The sequence below is a fragment of the Macaca thibetana genome, chromosome 9, assembly GCF_024542745.1.
Source record: "Macaca thibetana thibetana isolate TM-01 chromosome 9, ASM2454274v1, whole genome shotgun sequence".
NCBI classification, from domain to species: Eukaryota; Metazoa; Chordata; class Mammalia; order Primates; family Cercopithecidae; genus Macaca; species Macaca thibetana.
Genome location: NC_065586.1, coordinates 56,597,313 through 56,616,901, shown reverse-complemented (window position 1 = coordinate 56,616,901; position 19,589 = coordinate 56,597,313). Strand labels below are relative to the sequence as shown.

Below are 19,589 nucleotides of genomic sequence, written 5' to 3'. Positions count from 1 at the left end.
GCTAAGAGAGACAGTGCAGTGTAGGGAGGACCCCAGAACCTGAAACATACCTCTGCTTCCTGTAGCAAGTGATGAATAAAATGTGTCACTGGGACTCAGAGGCCCCATGAGTGGACCTCAGAGGCTAAGGAGGGGTTGCAGAATGGACCCTGGCAATATTCCTTGGAGTTAATTTCGTGGCCAGAAAAGGTTTGGTGGGGAAGGGATGTTGCATATATCAGCCATTGGGTACAGACATTGTGCCTGAGAAGAGATGTGTGCATCCATTGATTCGAGTGGAACAGAAGGGCACCACCACACTTGCTGCAGAGCGAGTGATCTAGAATCTTATACAGAATCTCCACTTCCCAGCCTTTCCTTGGCTTTGCTTATAACACATACACATAAAGTCATGTCTCAACTTTACCACTCTCCTGTTTCATTTGTAGCCACTTTGGGGGGTCTAAACTAAACCCATCGATTTTGCTGGCCAAAAATCTATGCAAGTCAGAATAGTGACCAATGTTTTAAAGATGATTTTGAGGTGGCTTTTATATCAAGAAAGAAAACTCTGTGTTGGTATAAAGTTATGAATAGAGTTCCAAGTGGCAATATCTTAACTGACTATAATAACCCAAGCTGTCGACAAGGGAGCTCATTGAAGTCTTGGCATTTCATTTCCACCCTAAATACAGAAATGGCTGAGAGAGAATGCTGAGTCAGGGTGTTCGGGGGGCTGGGGTGAGAATGAAAATGGTCTAGCATCCTCTTCATAGTGCAAAGCTGTTTTACAAGACTCAACCCTCATCCCCGCCTCTTTCTAGGATTGAAATTTTCTGGGAAATTGGCCATGTGTATAGATAGGAAAGGACTGGGCAAATAGGACATTCTAACTTGGGAATCATACGCCTCACTTTAGTGGCTTAGGGAAAGAAAAGCAAAAGGGTAAAAGCTATCAAGCACGTCCACTGCTATAGAGACAATGGTCTCTCTAGCTGCCTTTTCTGCTTACCAGAACAACTCGTAACTGCCTTGTCAGTGGTCCTGGATGGACACTATAGTGAAAACTGCTTACCTGGTTTGATAGGGGATGTTGGGGGTGGGTGGGTATGTGCATGTTTGGCTAATGATTTATAAATTAAGTATCTATGATCAGCTCATGACCACTCTGCTTGTTTCTCTTCAGTTCTTGCTTCTGCTATTTCAAGTGCCCTGAGCTGTCAATGTCAAGGAGGGCTGTCACTGGAGCAGGGATGTGCCTGAGTCAAAGCCTCGCCCCACTTTTATGCGGCAGCTCAGTTTACCGCACAGGAAACTTTCTACCTCTTGCCTCATTCTCCCCATCCCCCTCCTGCTCTGGCTCGCTCACCTATTATAATTAAGTTCACTTTGATTTGAACAGATTGGACGATAGGAATTCATAATGCTACATCCTCACAGTGAAGCTAACTGATTAAGTGCTTTAAATTATTCCCCCTGACAGAATGATAAAGTTACAATCTGTTCTGAGATGATCTACAGCTTGCCAGACTCCTACAGCTTCTTTCTACATTCATTTATCTTTTTGTCAAGCAGAGTTTTTTTTTTTTCCCTAAGCTTCAATTCCATAGATCTTTTAAAGTCATCAGCACATCTGAATTATTAATGAGGCTTTAGAGGCAAGGTTCCTGATGGGCTGGTTAAAAAAGGTTGTATAGAAATCCAAGACTGTGTACACATCAAAATAATTTCAGCTCCATTTAAAAAACCATTTAGTTCAAGTGTGACATAGATGAACCATTATGCATTTGTGGAAACCAATTTTTTGTGATCTACGATTAAACTAACCTTTCAGAGAGGAGTAAAGTGTGATGGTTATCATGTTTTAAAAGCATTGCCAGGCCGCTGAAACAATTTCAAACTACGACTTTTTCCAGCGGTTTATGTGTAAAGATGATTTTCAGAGAGGTTGAGCCTGGTGTTTGTGCTCAGGTTGCCTGAGCTGCCCTCGGTTTTTGGCCATGCTGTTATGCAGACTGATTTTGCAAAGGGATTTAGTGCTAGGTTGGACATGCCAGGTTGGAAGAGTGAACTCAGCTGATGGAAATGAGTAGGTCTTTTGGGTGAAAGACCTAAGACAGCTGCGATTTGCTGAAATTTTTACAACTGCTGCAGAGAATAATTGTTCAGAATTTAGTCTTTGCAGTTCAATTCAAAGTTGGCATTTTGACCTTTCACGGCAGAGAGAATATCAATTTCCTTCTGCTGTCTGACAGAAAGAGAGCATTATTTCCTCATTTAAGCTTCTCTCTTTCCTTTTACATTTCTTGCCATTAAACAGAATCTAAGCAGAGTAGACCTTGTTTTGGACATGCTGTCTCAACACAAGGAATGAGTTGTGTTAAAACACATTGTGGTGACGAGTTGAGGTCTTCCTTATGCCTGAGAAACTGCTGTTTAATTTGGGTGCCTCCTAAGATATAAATGTGTGTGTTCATGGAGACTTGGTTACATAGGATGTTCAGGAAATGGAACTATATGAATGCTCTGGGTGTTTTACTAAAATGTCTGGTGGCAACAGTATTTTACAAAGAGATTCTCCCAACACGCTTGCAAGGAACACACATTTCAATGATCGCCAGCCATTCGGCATCCATGGAGAGTGCAAGTAGGACAATGACAATTTGATGTATTGAGTCTTGCCTTCCGAAGAAAAAACAACGCCAATGGGTGGCTACAAAATTGACCACGAGGAAGAGGACTCAGGGAAGCAGCTCTAATGAATGCTGCCATGGTCAAGGATAAATCCAAATCCCTGAGTTTATCTCTGCTCCCTGTTTCATCTCACACACCGGAAAGATTTCCAGGGGCTTTATTTTCATCTCTAAGATGAGAAGGGCAATTGATCGGGGTGGGAGGGCTTCCTCACCGCCAGAGAAAAATAGCTTCATTTCTTAATAAGCTTCTTAAGGATGAGATGCCTGTTGTCAGTGCTCTGAGTACAATGTGTGACATGCCAGGAGTTCGTGGAGTTAGGAAAGAAGAAGCATTTCAGTTTGTGGCTGGGAGGGGGCTAGTGGGACAAGATAAAAATCTGGAAAACAACTGCAGAGAGATGCTGGTAGAGCAATTGCCACTGCCACTGGGACATGTCACCTATTAAGACCAGCCATGCTATGAGCTGTCCACCGTGAAGAAGCAAGGAGATGTGGGCTAAGGAGACAGCGCAGGGCAGGAGGTGAAAGTTAAGCAGATCTGGCTAACATACCAGTTGCGTGACTCTGAACAAGTTATTAGCAAATTTATCTTAGCTTCATTCCTTTTCTGTAAAATAGGGCTGATGATACAAATTTCCTAATAGTGTTGTTAAGATAAATGGAGCTAGCACCCTTGAAGCACTTATACAGGTCCAGATACATGGTAAGTAAATGTGAGTTGTTAAGGTTATGAGTATTATTAATAATATCAGCGGGCATTATATCGCAGTGGCTAACTTCACATACTCTAGTGTCTCTCAGATTCTGCATCTTTCAAAGGGAGACACAGCATCTCCATCTGAAGCTGTTGTGAGGATTGAGTTTATATAGGTAACTGAAGAGTGCTCAGGGGAGTGCCTGGCCCAAGGCAGTTGTGAAGCGTTAGCTTTTACAGTAAGTTTAATACTAGCCGGTACTAAAGGATGGGTGGCACCTCTTGAATGTGATGACAAATGATGCCCTTCAGCAGAGATGTTGAGTAGGGGTGTGTATATCGGGGTGTATCCTGAAGAATACGGATTGTGGCAGCAGAGGTGACAGAGGGGGATTTGGTTGGTCATCTTCGTTTTGAAGGTAAAGGAGAGGAAGAGGTAACCTGGTGTTATTTCTGGGGAGCTTAGGGTTTCTCCCCTCCCAGGGTGCCTCTATGTCTTTGAAATACTGGATTTGACTCACCAGGCCTCCTATCCCATCTGAGAGCCATCGGTTTCTTGCATTTCTAGTTTCATCACTGAGATCACAGGGTTTAAAGTAAGGGTCAAAACCTCCTCCTGCCACAGGGCTGCAGGTCACCCTGGAGGACTGGGCTCTTGCAGGGAAGGGCCCCAGAGCTGGGCTGACAGAGCTGCCACCAGCAGAGGAAGAAACAGGCTGCACTGTGAGAACTGAGCTTCTCTGTTGGCTCTGTGGGTTGTCAGTGCCATGGGCTTTAGCCTTTTCACAGAACTACTCCCTAGAGAAGATTGCAGAAAAGGGGAGACAATGATACAGCAAAAGCATTTGGAATAATTGGCCCTCTTCTCACTACACCACAAGCTGAGGTTGAGAGAGAAAAGGCTCAAAAAGAAAACATTCTGTTTGGAGAGAGACAACTATGGAGAATAGTAAGGGCTAACAAGAAGCTTCGACCTTCAAGGGTAATGCTGTGTGGTTTCCTGTCCTGCATTTGTGATAGGCAGCCTGGCACATTTCCTCTGCCCAGCAAACCCTGATGCCTCCACCGTCCCCACCCACACATACTATCTCCTCTCCTGTCTGTGAGCAAAGTATGCCTATTTCATAGAGATACAAATTATTTATACCAGAACAAAAGCAGTTACCGTTTATGAAAAACCTTCTCACTTCTTTGCAATTGGCTACCATGACTCTGTCTCTTTTAACTGAAAGTCTGATTCTGCCATTCTTTGAGCAAACAGCTCTTCCAGCCCTCTGTGGCTCTTGGTCCAGCCAACACCTTGAGGACAGATTCTTCACTAATCCCTTTCGGGTGGCAGGGGATAATCCCTCTCACCTCCAGTGGTTGCAATGGGCATGCAATCTTGCATGGGAGACAGTCAGCCAGTGTAGTGACAGGTGCCCACAGCTACTTCTTTATCATATTGTGACAAAGCAGGGATGGGCTGAAAGAAGCTGATTGAGAAATTGATTTTTACCCTGTCTTGACTTCCACAGGCCCTGGAGTTTCTGTACTCTCCTCTTTCTCCTTCAAGGAGCCTGTTGCTATAGGAACCTGGCAGGTTGATTTAATTGTCTCTATCGGGATGCAGACACCTTTAGGCTTTTCCCATGCTGCAGAACAGCCAGGCAAAAGGTTTTTCTGGTCATCTGGGATCTTGACAATGCTGCCAAGAGGCATAGTCGGTCTCTCTACTCATTGGGCTTACAGGGCTATTCCCCATTCTCAGAAGCCGTGTGACCAGCTTGAGAAAGTGGCACCAGCACAGCAGCATCGTGAGGCATGTAGAGGCACTCATATTTTTTTAAAAAATAAACAAGGGGACAAGGGTAATATAGAAAATGGTTAAAGGTATAAAATATGTAAAGTCAATTTATATCAAATATTTATTGAGCACCTACGGTAAGGATCTGGGTCATAATCTTTAATATTCAGAACAGAATTTGCAACCTCTCCCAATTGTGGCAGAAGTTTAACTGTATGTATAAGGGTCTAGCTTTCTCTATCCATTTGAACTGGCCTTGGAAAGAACCCTGAGTAGCAGACTTTAGGGACACTGATGATGCCATGATCACCCGAGTGTTGAGACTGAGAAGGCTTCACCGTGCCCTCTCGTTTACCAGCCTACTTACTGTTCACGCCTTTCAAAGCCCAAAGCAAGTTGGACTAAATGGCTTACAAATTTCTTCTCTTCTAGAATGATGCGGATAACAGAGTTCCTAACTTTTTAAATGTATGTACTTTCTTTTCAAAGAACTCTTTCACTTTCTACCCTTACCTCCTTATTTCTTTTCTTTCTCTCTCTCTCTTTTTTTTTTTTTTTTTTTTTTTGCGGTGAGGGGCAGGGGGCAGTGAACAGAAAGAGATATAATAATAAGAAACTTGTATGCCCACTTCCTAGGTAAGCGGATGTTCTACTGAAAGAAGAAGGGGAAGTTTGGAGTCAAATAGAAAACAATGGAGGAGACTCTTCACTCTATTAAGGAAAGTATAATATAGTAATTTTGGCAAAAAAAAAAATTGAAGTAATAATGATCCTTCTCCATCATCAAATGTAACATTAGTCAAATATGGTCAATTCTCAATTATCTACCACTGGGGCATGACTGTGTGCCCAAAGTCCAGGAAAACCTCAAAATTCCATCTCATATCATAGTCTGTTCCCATTCCATTCCCATCACAATATCATCTCATTGGAGTTGCTAACAGATTGTGTATAAAATGCACTTTGGATTCACTTCTCTCTATCTGCCCGATCTCTGGTTGGGATTTAACAAATGTCTGAAAGGCAGGTGGCAGGAGAGATTTGGGTAATACAGTGACTGAACCATCAGCTCCCAGATAACTGGGTGTGGGCTGTTGAGTTGATATACACAGCAGAACGCTTTTGAGTCATACTGATCAAGCATAAAGAAGACCAATGCTTTTGCCATTAATAAACCTCCTGGTTTAAATAAAAGGAGGATGAAATATTGACAGAGAAGCAGGTTCGCCAAATGGAATAGCTGTAAATGTTTTCCAGAAAAGTTTATCAACTGGCATCATCACTTGATTGAGTAGGTCTTGCCAAGATGAACACAGAGATGTGAACAGACCGATGTGGGGACTGGGGTTGGGGGGTGGCAATGGGGGAAGTGAAGGAAGCTGGGTTTCTTGATGGGAAAATGCTTTCGGACTTGGAGCAAGGTACCAGGGTGGGCAGGGAGGCCACGTGCAGATTAAAAGGCAAGCCAGATGGAGAGAAGTTCCCCCCAAATCACCCAACCCCACACCCAAGAACACCAAAACAAACTCTAAGGAATCTAGCAATAGCAGCAGCACAGCCTCATTGCGCTGAGCAATTTAGAAAGTGGAAGAAGGAAGGAAGAGAAGAAGGAAGGGAAAAGGAGAGGGAAAGGGGAAGGGGGGGGAAGCAAAACAAAATAAATAAAACCACAAACAGAACAATATAAATAAAAATAAACAAACCAATAACAGAATAAAATTTGTAACTCCTTTTTTTTTAATTTCACAAAAGTTTTCACAAGGACAACGTTATAGAAGAAAACCCCCAGCAGTGGCTAGGTCATGCAGAACCATTAATTGTCATACCTTGGCCCATTCTATTCATCCTTGTTGCACTTTAGAGAGAGAAGTAAGCTATGTGAGTTTTACAATGCTTTTAAACTGTCATATTTCCTGTTGAGCACTTTAACTGGCACATTCTTATAGTTATAAATGTTCTGAGGGCGTAACTTTATAACCTCCTTTGCAAAGAATGCATGAAGAGCTCTTCATGATCCAATACTAGGGGATACATATATATAGTTATATATATATATATATAGTTATATATATATAGTTATATATATAGTTTTATATAAAGAGATAGTTATACATAATATAAATCAATATATAGAAAGACAAAAATAATTTGAAAAAATTCTTCCACTCATAGGGCTTGTTAATTTACATGTATACAATTATTCCCCATCACAATACTGGTTTGAATACTATGCTGCCCCTGTCTTTGGTGCGGGGGAGGGTGGAGGTTCTGACAGAGCCTCACCATTTGTCAGTAAAAGTGCTTGTCAATTCACACAGCAAGCAAATCTCCAAAACTATCATGCTTGAGGGGACGAGGGATCCAAAACCTAAATCCAAAACATTCACCATAAAAACACCTTTTTAGAGATGGTACAGCTGTGACATGTTTTCCTCCTCCCTTTTACCCCTATTCTATTTGATGGAATTCTTTAAAGTAAACTGTTCAAATATGTGTATACCAGCCTAGTCCATCCATAAGAGAAATTGGTTATGGTGAATTGGCCAATTTTTAAGAACTACCACACTGCCTAAAGCATGATTTGCATGCGCAAAGCATCTGACAACTATATGTTGAAAAAAGGGTATTTTTCTACCTCTCTTCCCATGCTTACTAAGTGTTAAAAAAGAAAGAACAAAAACAAAAGAAAAAATAACTATACCAAAACGTGTTTGGCTCACTGTTGCACTCTTCTCATCCCACGTCTCATAATGACAAGGAGCAGCTCTCTATTGTCGTCATTACCCTGCCTAAATTGGCTACATTAACTAAAGTGATGATGAGGAATTCTTTCCCACCAGCTTCCTTCATTGGGACAGCCAGCACCGTGCAGCTGCACCAACAGTTGAAGGTGGTGGCTGTCTTTTGTCTTTGTTGAGTCAACTGTGGCTGATCCTCCTACATTCTAATTTATTTAGCATGTCGGCTCCTAGAAAAACATGATCTGCAGCTGGGTTTGTCTTCCTCTCACTCTGCCCCAGCCCTTCCTCCTACCTGGCATTGGGGCCCTAACTAATCAAACAAAGGGGAGTAAAAGGATCCCCTGAGGATACATGGAAAAATACTTGCTCTTTCCTGAGCATTATTTATTCTGTACATAAGGTAAGTAATTCACCTTTTAAAAGATGTGAAAGTCCCAGGAAGGCAGTTTTTAATGACTTACATCTGATATTTATGATACATATGGCTTTTCATCCCAAATGTCAAAAGTGAAAGAAAAAAACTAGCTATTCATATGGCAACATAAGGAGACAGAATAACAATTTAATATGCAATCAAACCTCTTTTCACTTAAACTAAATGACTAGAATTTGATACATCCATGATTGGAATACTATTCTTTCCTCCACATTAAGGTGAGAAATGTTCATAAGAACTCCCAGAGGGAACTGGCTCTGGGACAAAAGGCGTTGGTGAGTAACTAAAAAAATCTCTGATGTTCTCTTGCAACAAGCAAGTCCTTCAAAATCATCTACACAAATTGTGAAAGCTTTTCAAAGGCTTCGCAGTACTTCGGCCCAGAGACTGGAAACAATCGATATGTTTTCATTGCTGTCTGGTTGCTTGTTTCAAATAAACATGTACTAACTTATTGTGTGTATAAAAAAAGAAAGAAAGGAAAACAACAACAACAACAACAAAATCAAAACCCAAAGCACCCTGATAATCCTGATAAATCAGAATCAGCTTTTCTTTTACATTAAATAAACTTGCTCTGCCTAACTGACATTGATCACAAGGGCTCCCTTCTAATCTGTGAACTCGTTCCTGCAGTGAGCTATTTATGTCTGGAGCATGCCTTTGGGTTATTTTTCCCCTAGAATCATAAATAACTTTTGGTCCGTCTGCTTATTTGCTGTTGTGCTCAAGGGTTTTATGGTGGTGAAATAAAAATGACAACCACATGCACACTATCATACATATGCAAATATGTGTAAAAAAAAGAGGGGGGGACTACAGGGGAAAACAGGGAAAGTTACTTTGTTGGAAACACCAACTGGGGAAATGAGTGGCAGATACAGTTTCACACAGTGGCGGTGGATACACATATCAAAGCCGCTCTTCCTGCACGTACTTCTGTTTGTCCCGGGACTCCCTGGACTTGGGCCGGTTCTGTCGGTTTGCCGTGGATGGGATGGAGTGAACAGAGGAGCTCTTCTTGCTGGAGGACTGCGACGAGTGGGAGGAATGGGACAGGCTGGCCCGGGACTGGCCGGCGTTGTGGTCAAACTGCATTAAGCAGAAGATCAGGTCCGTCGGCACGAGCTCAAACTCGTAGGGGGGGTTGGTGATGACATACCTGGACAGGAAAAGCAGAGATGTCACCGCCCGAGAATAACTGAGTAGAGAATTCAACCCTCCCTGAACCAAAAGCAATGGCCTGGTTACTCAGGACTTTCAGAGGATCTGGAAGATGCACTTCTAGCTGGTCCGAGGCCTTAAACATTCTTTTCCTTGTTAAATGGAAACTTCCTCTGTTTAACTCAACAAAGGAGGCCAGCCAGGAGCCCAGGCAGAGATGTGGAATTAGGGCCAGTAATGGAAGGACCAAACTTTGCTTCTCGTGGTCTACAGGTACCTTTCTATACAAAGTCAAAGTCACTTCCAAGTAGCCCAGCCGCAGGAGGTTTCATGAAGTGTGATGCAATTTTCATTCCAGAATTTTTGGACAATCCCAGATATACATCACAAGATCTTTGCTTACTATTACAGAGTGTCTCCTTAGACTATATTCTCGCTCTTTACCTTTTAAAATCTGTTTTGGTGGGAGAATTTGGAATTTGGAATTCACCACGTGGAAGAATCTAAGAACCCTGCCTACTTATCAGCACTACTTTGTTGTTCTTCACAATGAGTTGGAGCTTTCTTTGGTCAACAGCAGATGTGACTAAGATGATCACCCTGTTTCATTTAGAGCAGTGGATCACAAAGTGTGGTCCTCAGGCCACACAGCTCGGCATCACCTGCGAACTAGGAGATGCAAGTTCTTAAGCAACCCCACCCAGACCTACTGAATTGGAAGTGCTGAGGATGGGTTCTGTGGTTGAACAAGCTCTGCAGGTGAGTCTCATGCTGGCTAAATTTTGAGAACCCACTGGTCTATAGCAATTGTTCTCAATTCTGGCTATACACAATAATCCCTGGGTATTATATATAAAATTGTTATATATTTTAAAATATATATATGATTTTTTCTTCCTTCCAGACCAGTTAAATTAGAGTAATCAGAGTATTTTTTAAAAGCTCCCCAGGTGATTCTACTATGCAAGCAGGGATGAGAAACGCCTGTCTCTGCAGCACTATTGCCTAGGGTATATTATGCAAACTCACTGATCTTGGTAATTCTAGGATGTACTTTTAATTTTTGCCTGCTATGAATTTATTTTAATGCATATGAGAAAAATATAATTAGCACATCTAAACTGTTATTTTTTCTGCTTAAGGTGATAATATACAATTGTCTCAAAAATAAATATATAAAAGTTAAAAAGTGAATCAATTTAAAATATATGAAGTAAAAATACAGGATTCTAAGATATGGCAGAAGAACCACTTGTCTTAGGGCCGGGTGTGGTGACTCACACCTGTAAGCCCAGCACTTTGGGAGGCCGAGGTGGGTGGATCACTTGAGGTGAGGAGTTCGAGACCAGCCTGGCCAACATGGTGAAGCCTTGTCTCTACTAAAAACACAAAAATTAGCTGGGTGTGGTGGTGCACGCCTGTAATCCCAGCTACTCAGGAGGCTAAGGCAGAAGAATCGCTTGAACCCAGGAGGCAGAGGTTGCAGTGAGCCAAGATTGCGCCACTGCACTCCAGCCTGGGCAACAGAGCAAGACTCCATCTCAAAAAAAAAAAAAATTATCATAAACACTAGCAATGTGAAATGATATATCTCTATATTAGATACCAACAGATGTTATCCTAGTAGCTGGAGTTTGGGAGAGATGTTTGTATTCAGACTTTTGTAATTGGGTGATGGAATTATTCTATTAATACAAAACTTGAATTCTTACCAAAATGTCTTTACATCCACTATTAGTAATTATAGAAAAATGCTTCCCATCACCTCCAAACTCAGTGCCGGATTTAATATGGGCAGGGTAATTTGCATGTTGGGGAGATGTATACAGACCTTTGCCTTTACAGTAGGGGATTATTGTTTCTGTGATTAGGTGGGAGGGCAGAGTTGAAACCAATACTCACCTCTTTGTGCACTGACTGGGGGTGCTGAGGTGGGCATCTCTCAACCGGTAAATTCCAAAACAAAGCATATTATATGTTTTCAGAGCTTTGCAGAACAGATCACCATAACAACCACCATCCTGGGAGACAGCAACAGAACAGAGAGAAACATCCTTTTTATTTGCCTGAAAATCAAGGGCCAGGAGGGAAAAGGGTCTTTTCATCAAAGCTTGTTTTGGTGTCTCCCAAGTTGGAGGGTCCATGTGCCAAGGGACGGCAGTGGAAGAAGTCAACATGGTTAACAGACTACAGACAATATGTGTGATTTTTAGGGATCAGGTAACAATGGGGCTTTCCTCTGGTGTCTCCCCAGTTTTCCACCTGTAGCAATGGGGTTTGAAAGCTCTAAGGAGATTATGCTTCTCCCTCACTTTAAGTGAAAGTGTAAAGCTTGACGGTCTCAGATGCATGCTCAGCTGAGGAGATGAACCCTTCTCTGCAAAATGGTGATTATGTTCAGCCCCAGCTCAGCTGTAACCACTGGGATAGGATCGTGTTGTCAAAACCGCCTGAGTGATAATGAAAACCACAGCGAGGAGGAGGACCCCACCAGGTCCTATGGTGACAGACTCTTTCAGGTAAGGACCCTGTGAAAAGCACAATTTACAGACCTCAGAGATGGCAAGGGTGGAAGAGAATGTGTTTCCCCAGGAGCCAGGGGCCTGCAGGCTGAATAACTGGGATTCGCAGTTCTGATCAATTCACAGCCACCTTCCCAGGGTCTGGGGCCTGATGCAGAAAGTGAAAGCAAATGCATCCACTTGGAAATGCTGGCTTCAGCAGCCAGGTGGCTTCAGGTAGATGTTAACAGTATTACATGAAGGGCACTGGGCACTGCGGGATGGCTTCACTGGGAATAAAATGACTGTCTTCGTCCTTCCAATCACTGGAATTCTCATATTGGTCTCATACTAAAGAACACAGATGGGACCAAAGCTTACCATTATCTAAAGTCTTTATCCTAATCAAGTGCATCAGTAAGTAAATGATACGTATAAAGAGCCACTAGCTATGAAACTTCCCTTTCAAAAAAAGCCTAGTCTCACATAAGTCCCAGCCCATGATCAAACTAAAATATGGGGCAAGTATGCAGAATTGTTTCAGAAAAAACAGAGACAGACCCTTTCCTTGGCTCCTTTTCCACTATTTAGTCTTTCTGGGCAACACTATTGTTTGCGTAACAGGTTTATCAGTTTCTATGAATATGGCTGCATCTCTTAAATGCATCTGTGGGGTTGAGCTGGGAATAAGGGCAAAGACACTACACTTCTGTCACAGTGCCTACGCTAGGCAGGCGCATGGAATCAGAAGGGAGATGCTGGCCACTTCTGTCACAGGGAGGACCCGAGGGAACGTGACTGGGTCCAGTCTCAGAAATTACAAGGTCTAGGTTTTGAATTACAGACATTAAAGGATCCACATGAGATTCTGTTTGTTTGGCTGGTGGTTCTGGATACATCTGACTACTGACTACCCTGGCGCTTTGAAAACCACCAGTGCCTGGGTCATACTCACATATAAAATCTAAGAAACCTGAAGGATGAGGCTGGCCACCTCCATGTGCTACTAATGTATAGTTGGGTTGAGTATCCCTAAGCTATGCTAAGAGCCTGTGGAAATATTTCCCAACCTTGGCTGCATGCTGGAATCACCTGCTGCCTTCCACCTCGTGCAGAGGATACGTGAAGAGAACACCAAGGAGTGAGAAAGCCCACAGGCTCTGAAGCCAGGATGCCTTGGTGCAAATTCCCAATAGGTCCAGTGCTCATTCTCTCTGAGCCTCAGTTGACTTAGAAGGTGTGATACTAGAACTTACATCAAAGGGTTGCTATGAAGATTAAAATGAATGACTTATGCATAGAACAAAGTGCCTGATACAGAGTAAACCATAAATATCACCTCTTACAGTTATCTACAATAGGAAGGAGAAAAGACAGATGCCTTGCTTGTCACATCTGACACCACGTTCTTCAGGATCAAGCTTTTCCCAAACAGCAAGCTCAGGTGACCATGGTGCTGCGGACTCACCCCTAAGTCTGCAAATGGCCCATCGAGCAGAGCTAACTGGGCCACGCGGCAGCGGTCCCTATTGGCCAGTGTCTGCGGGGTGCTGTAGCCACCTCTAAGGGCGTTCTCCTCAGCAATCAGAGCTTCCAGCTCCGGTGTGGCTCCTCCGGTCACCAGGGTCCGTATCAGGGTGAGGATATTGTCATTGAAGTATGTCTGGGGAAGAAGAGAAAGTGGGGGGAAAGTCCTTTAAGCAAACACCCTAAAGTCATGACAGCCGACATCCAAATTACAACTTTTCTTGGTATCTCCTGTTTAAAGTTCTGGCCTGTCTCTTCAAATAATTTTATGTGGGAAGTGAAAAGACAGCAGCCTCCAATTATTCCATTATTTTCTCTCCTGCTTGGCTCTGCCATGACAGCCTGACTTAAAAAACCCAGTTCAGGGGATTTTTAGTAAAGAGCTCAAATCTGAATAATTAGTGTTTACCATAATTGGTTTTAGTAGGGATACAAATATTGCCTCCCCCTCCTCAAGTCTACATGTCTACTATGAGACTCTGGACACATGTAATAAAATGCAGCCTGCCCCAGCTGCTAACCCAAGCGGCATTGTCTCTGAGGTCCTGTCACCCATGTGCCAGGAAGCTTCCTCCCCATGACAATGGCAAAACCTTTCATTAATGCCGCATGCTCAACAATTTATCACATGCGTTGATAACTGTCTAACCCAGAAGTCTCGATCAATTAAATATGCCAGATAAATTTATGACAAGGTGAATGTCCTGGTAAGTGTACTTTGGCTTTTGTTTTCTAAAATAACCTCAGTAGTCTGAGGCAAATATCACTTATTAAAGAAGTTTCCCCCTAAGTGTACATTTGTGTCACATCTGAAACATAACAGATCTGTCAGGAACAAAACAATGGGAGTTTAAAAAAAATTAATAGGATGTCAAGTAAAGGAGCTTTAAAAGGTATTTGTCACCAGCCTAATTTGAGAAATTCTCAGGTAAGGGTGTGCATTCCATTTTCCTATGTAAGTAGAAATCAAGCAGCCTAAAAACTCAAATCAAAGTTTGCCTGTGGCTTTTGAGGATGTACTTTGGAAAGAGGTAAGGAAAGATGCAATTGTACCTCAGCAACTTATTAGAGAGTTTACCTGGCAAGGCATAGCAGGGAACAAACCAAGTAAGGGTGAGCTCAAGTTCCCATCCCAGGTTTGCTAACTAGTTCTATGTCTTAGAGGTTACCTAGTCATTCTGGGCTCTGATTTTTCTCATCTGTAAAATAAGTGCAGTCACTAAAACCAAATTTATATTCACAGAATTCCATGAGGACTTCTGAATTAAGATGATAGTTGCTAGTGGGGCTGGATTCACATTCCTTACTGAAATACTTACAAAAACACCCCAATGTGATACAAAATTCCAACTGCAAAAGAAACTAGGAATGTTACTCATAGCCTGCCAGACCCTAAAGGAAATTTATGCTCAGGGTTAAGAGATGCCCATAGGCACAGATGCAGGAAAAGGATACTTAAAGTAGGATATGTTGCTGGAGAGGTTATGGGAACCAGGGATCCAGAGTTGGGCTGAGGGTTTTATGCTAACTTCATCTTTCAGAAGCTGTGTGACCTTGAAAGTTATTTAACATTTTTGTGCCTCCTTTCGTGATCTGTAAAATGTAATAATAGAGTGCTGCACGGCTCTATGACCTACCCATGAAGCACTTAGAAACAGGTTTGGTGCACAGGAAGCAATGATAAACATTTTGGCCTCATATCAGAGACATGAGGCCTTTGCCAACGACAGGAACAGTCAGACCCATTCCCAACCTTCCTTTGACTTTTTAATCGTTTTTTTTTTTTTTTTTTCTTTGAGGGGTGGGGAACTCAGGGCTTTAAAAGCCAAACAAGGGATTTTAAACTCAATGTGGTAGAAAATGGGAGGTCAGCCAAGTATGGTGGTGCACACCTGTAATCCCAGAACTTTGGGAGGCCAAGGTGGGAGGATCACTTGAGGTCAGGAACTGGGACCCGGTTGGCCAACGTGGTGAAACCTAGTCTCTACTTTAAAAAAAAAAAAAAAAAAAAAAATAGCTAGGCATGGTGGTGGGCACCTATAATCCCAGATCCTCAGGAGGCTGAGGCCAGAGAATTGCTTGAAACTGGGCGGCAGTGGTTGCAGTAAGCTGAGATCATGCCACTGCACCCCAGCCTGGGTGACAGAGTGAGATTGTGTCTCAGAAAAATAATGAATAAAATACTTAGAAATAAATATACCCAAGGAGGAACAAGACTGGTATACTGAAAACTACAAAAAAATTACTGAAAGAAATTAAAGAAGACCTAAATAAATGGAAAGACATCCCATGTTCATAGATTGGAAGATTTGATTTATTAAGATGGAATACTACCCCAATTTCCAGATTTTATGTAATACCTATTAAAATCACAAAGTCCATTTTTTTGTAAAAATGGAAAAATTGACTCTAAAATGGCAACAGATCCAAAATAGCCAAAGCAATCTTACAGTATTGTAAAAGAAAGACAAAGTTGGAAGATTCATACTTCCTGGTTTCAAAACATACTACAAGACTACAGTAATCAAGATAACATAGTAGTGGCATAGGATAGACCTATAGACCAATGGAAAATCATTGAAAATCCAGAAATAAACTCATTCAGTTATGATCAATTAATTTTCAGTGTGGGTGCCAAGACCATTCAATGGAAAAATTAATATAGTCTTTTAAACAAATGACACAGCAACAACTGGGTATCCACATGCAGAAGAATAAAGTGGGACCTATACCTCACACTATATGCAAAAATTAGCTGAAAAGGGGTCAAATATCTAAATGTAAAAAGCCAAAACTGCAAAATGCTTAGAAGAAAATATAGGAGTAAATCTTTATGACCTTTGATTTGGCAATAGTTTCTTAGACATGACACAAAAAGCATAAACTACAATAAATTGGACTTCATAAAAATTTAAAAAATGTTTGTGCTTTGAAGGACACTATCCAAAAGGTGAAAAAAACAACCTACAAAATGAGAGAACATGTTTGCAAATCATATATCTGATAAGGGTCTAATATTCAGTATTAAAAAGCCTTTTATAACTCAACAAAAAAAGATAACCCAATTTTTTAAATGGGCAGAAGACGTAAACATTTCTCCAAAAAGATATAAAAATGGTTAATAAACTTATGCAAAGAGGCTCAATAGCTCTAGTCATCAGATAAATGCAAATCAAAACCACAATGAGATATCATTTTACACCTACTAGAATAGCTGTAATAAAAAAGACAGATGATAATAACAAGAATTGGTGAGAATAAGGAGAAACTGGAACTCTCACACTGCTGGTGGGAATGTAAAGTGGTACAGTCACTTTGGAAAACAGCTAGGCAGTTCCTCATGTGTTTGAACATTGTGTTGCTATATGACCCAGAAATTCCACTCTTATAGTATATACCCAAGATAAATAAAAATATATGTCCACATGAAAATGTGTACATGGATGTCTACAGCAGCATTATTCATAATACCCAAAAGGTGAAAATAACCCAAATTTCCATCAACTAATGAATGCATACACAAAATGTATTATATTCATGCAATGAGTATTATTTGGCCACAAAAAGAAGTGATGTAATGATACATGCTACAACATATGTGTGAACCTTGAAAACATTGTACTGAGAGTCCATTTATATAAAATATCCAGAATAGGCATATCTACAGAAATAATGAGTAGATTAGTGGTGGCTTAGGGCTGGTGGGGTGGTGGTAGAGTTGTAGGGGAGGGGAGGATAACTAAAATACAAAGTTTCTTTTGATGCCACGAACATGTTCTAAAATTGACTGTAGTGTTGGCTGTACATGTCTGTGAATATACTAAAAAAAAAACCACTGAATCATACACTTTAAATGGATGAGTTGTATGGTATGTTGTGTTTCATTTTTTAAAAAGAAATAGTTAAAAGATAACTAAATTTGCAATGGCCAACTTTTTAATCTAAGAAGCCATAAGTATTAGAGCTGAAAATTACACACACACACACACACACACACACACACAATTAGTGATATGGAAGTAAAACTAGGAAGTTCTAAGCTAAAAGAGAAAGATATAGGGATTTTTTAAAATAAGAGTGCTGATTGATAATGAGAAAAAGACAACAGAGGTCAAGTGATAAACAGTAAGTATTTACAAATCAAAATTATAAACAAAATGCAAGCATGTAAAACAAGCAAACAAACAAATAGCAATAACCTGTCCTGAGCTGAGAAATGAATCTAGGATGCAGATCAAAAGCATTTACCAACTTAATGTGACCAATTCCTAGACCTGTACTCGGTAAGTATTTGAATTTAAAATATTAAATGGAGAATAAAAATGACCTAAAACAATGCTCTAAGAAATACAAGTATAAAATGAGGCTAGCATGAAGCTTCTCTAGAAAATGTAAGAGGAATGTCAAAGGAATTTTAGCAGGACACATTTTTCCAAAATTTCTAGACATAGCTAAATTGCCAATAATTTGTGAAGGCAAATGAAATATTTTTTGACTCTTTGCATACATAAGCATTTATTGATTTCATTTTTTTAAATACTCAGAACAAAAATTAGCTTCCTTAAAGATAATTTTAAACTCTTAATAACTAAAATATGAGCAAATTTAGTTTACTGGTAAAATATATTTAAAACAGAATTGTAAAAGATTGTTGTACATATTATTACAAAACGGAATGCAAATGTCAAAACTAATTATTAAAAAAAGACAAAAATTAGCTATTAATATAGTATTGCTAAAATTATATTTTAAATTCAGAAAAATGAGATGAAATAGAGATGATGATGGAAGTAAAGGCATGAAAATTGCCTGATCTTATACAAGGAGGAATCAAGAACCATTAAATTTTTCCAGACAATAATACTTAGAAAATACATCTATAGAATGGCTGGTAACAACTAACTAGAGTTAAAAATAGAAGGGAAAGTTTACACTAAAGAAAATAAGCATACAAAATATAGTCCACATACCAAAAGATAGATCATAAAACACATAATTATGATAGAAGCATGTAAAAAACATAATGCAAGACTATAGCATCTTATGTTATATAACTAAACATAAATGAGCTAAATGATCCTATAAAATGGCAAAGATTCTCAGACTTGTTCAAATGCCAAAATCAAAATCAAACTCTGATATCTTTAAAAGAGACAAAGGGAAGAAAAAAGTATACTTCAAAGAAAAATTTTAAACTATTCTGTTAGATGAGTTAACTTTATATTCATAGTTAACACTCACAATAAAGCTCTAACTTTTTATGGACAAATATTATAACTGAAATATAGAAAGCAAAACTAATTAGAATTACACTAGAATAAATTTGAACTAAGGGTAATATGTGAAACATTCCCACTATCACTGATTTTAACTTTTACAGGTCAAATAGGTCAAAAGATAAGAAAATTGAGGATATAATCAGCTTGATTTAGTCTATTTTTGCTAAACTGTTAAACAACAATTACAAAAAAAAAAAGATCAGTGGCCAAAACTATCTAAATACATATAACAGAGTATAAGCTGTATAATCTACATTTAAAAATTAAATACAATGTAATAGAAGCAAAAGTAAATATTCCAGAACTTCAAAAAAAAATTTGTTAAGTATCCTGTAACTACTAGGTCAAGATGGAAATCAAACTTAGGATACAGAATATTTTAAAATTAAAGAATATTTGAGAATGACATATAAAAATATGTCTTGAGGCCAATGCTATAGAGACAAATTCAGAGCCTTTAATGCTATTATTAAATACAACAGAATTATAGTAAGTAAAATTAAGTATTAAAATAATTCTTTTTTTAAATAAAAGCAGGATGAAAAGCGCCAGTTAATTAAATAGCAAGAGGATATTTAGTGAATTGTTTTTTTTTTTTTTTTTTTTTTTTTTTGAGACGGAGTCATGCTCTGTCACCCAGGCTGGAGTGCAGTGGCCGGATCTCAGCTCACTGCAAGCTCCGCCTCCCGGGTACACACCATTCTCCTGCCTCAGCCTCCCAAGTAGCTGGGACTACAGGCGCCCGCCACTTCGCCCGGCTAGTTTTTTGTATTTTTTAGTAGAGAC

At 40.1% G+C, this 19,589-nt stretch overlaps 1 protein-coding gene and 1 long non-coding RNA gene across 23 annotated transcripts in view; one reads left to right on the top strand and one right to left on the bottom strand.

Annotated features, from left to right (window-relative positions):
* KCNMA1 (potassium calcium-activated channel subfamily M alpha 1) overlaps positions 1-19,589 on the bottom strand; it is a 762,662-nt gene that overhangs the window by 8,529 nt on the left and 734,544 nt on the right. For 11 of the 22 annotated variants that reach the window (XM_050803369.1, XM_050803370.1, XM_050803373.1 and 8 more), the window contains 3 exons: positions 13,466-13,660; positions 11,399-11,517; positions 9,270-9,494 (listed from right to left, as the gene is read on the bottom strand). In XM_050803369.1, coding sequence (XP_050659326.1) covers positions 9,270-9,494; positions 11,399-11,517; positions 13,466-13,660 — 539 coding nt within the window. Of the gene's footprint in view, positions 1-2,639; positions 2,689-6,981; positions 7,011-9,269; positions 9,495-11,398; positions 11,518-13,465; positions 13,661-19,589 lie in introns of all 22 variants that reach the window. The other 11 variants (XM_050803364.1, XM_050803365.1, XM_050803366.1 and 8 more) reach the window with 2 other exon arrangements.
* Positions 10,025-19,589, top strand: part of LOC126962487 (uncharacterized) — a 36,943-nt gene continuing 27,378 nt past the window's right edge. Inside the window, exon 1 of the long non-coding RNA XR_007728698.1 lies at positions 10,025-10,255. This is a non-coding gene — a long non-coding RNA (uncharacterized LOC126962487). The remainder of the gene's footprint in view (positions 10,256-19,589) is intronic.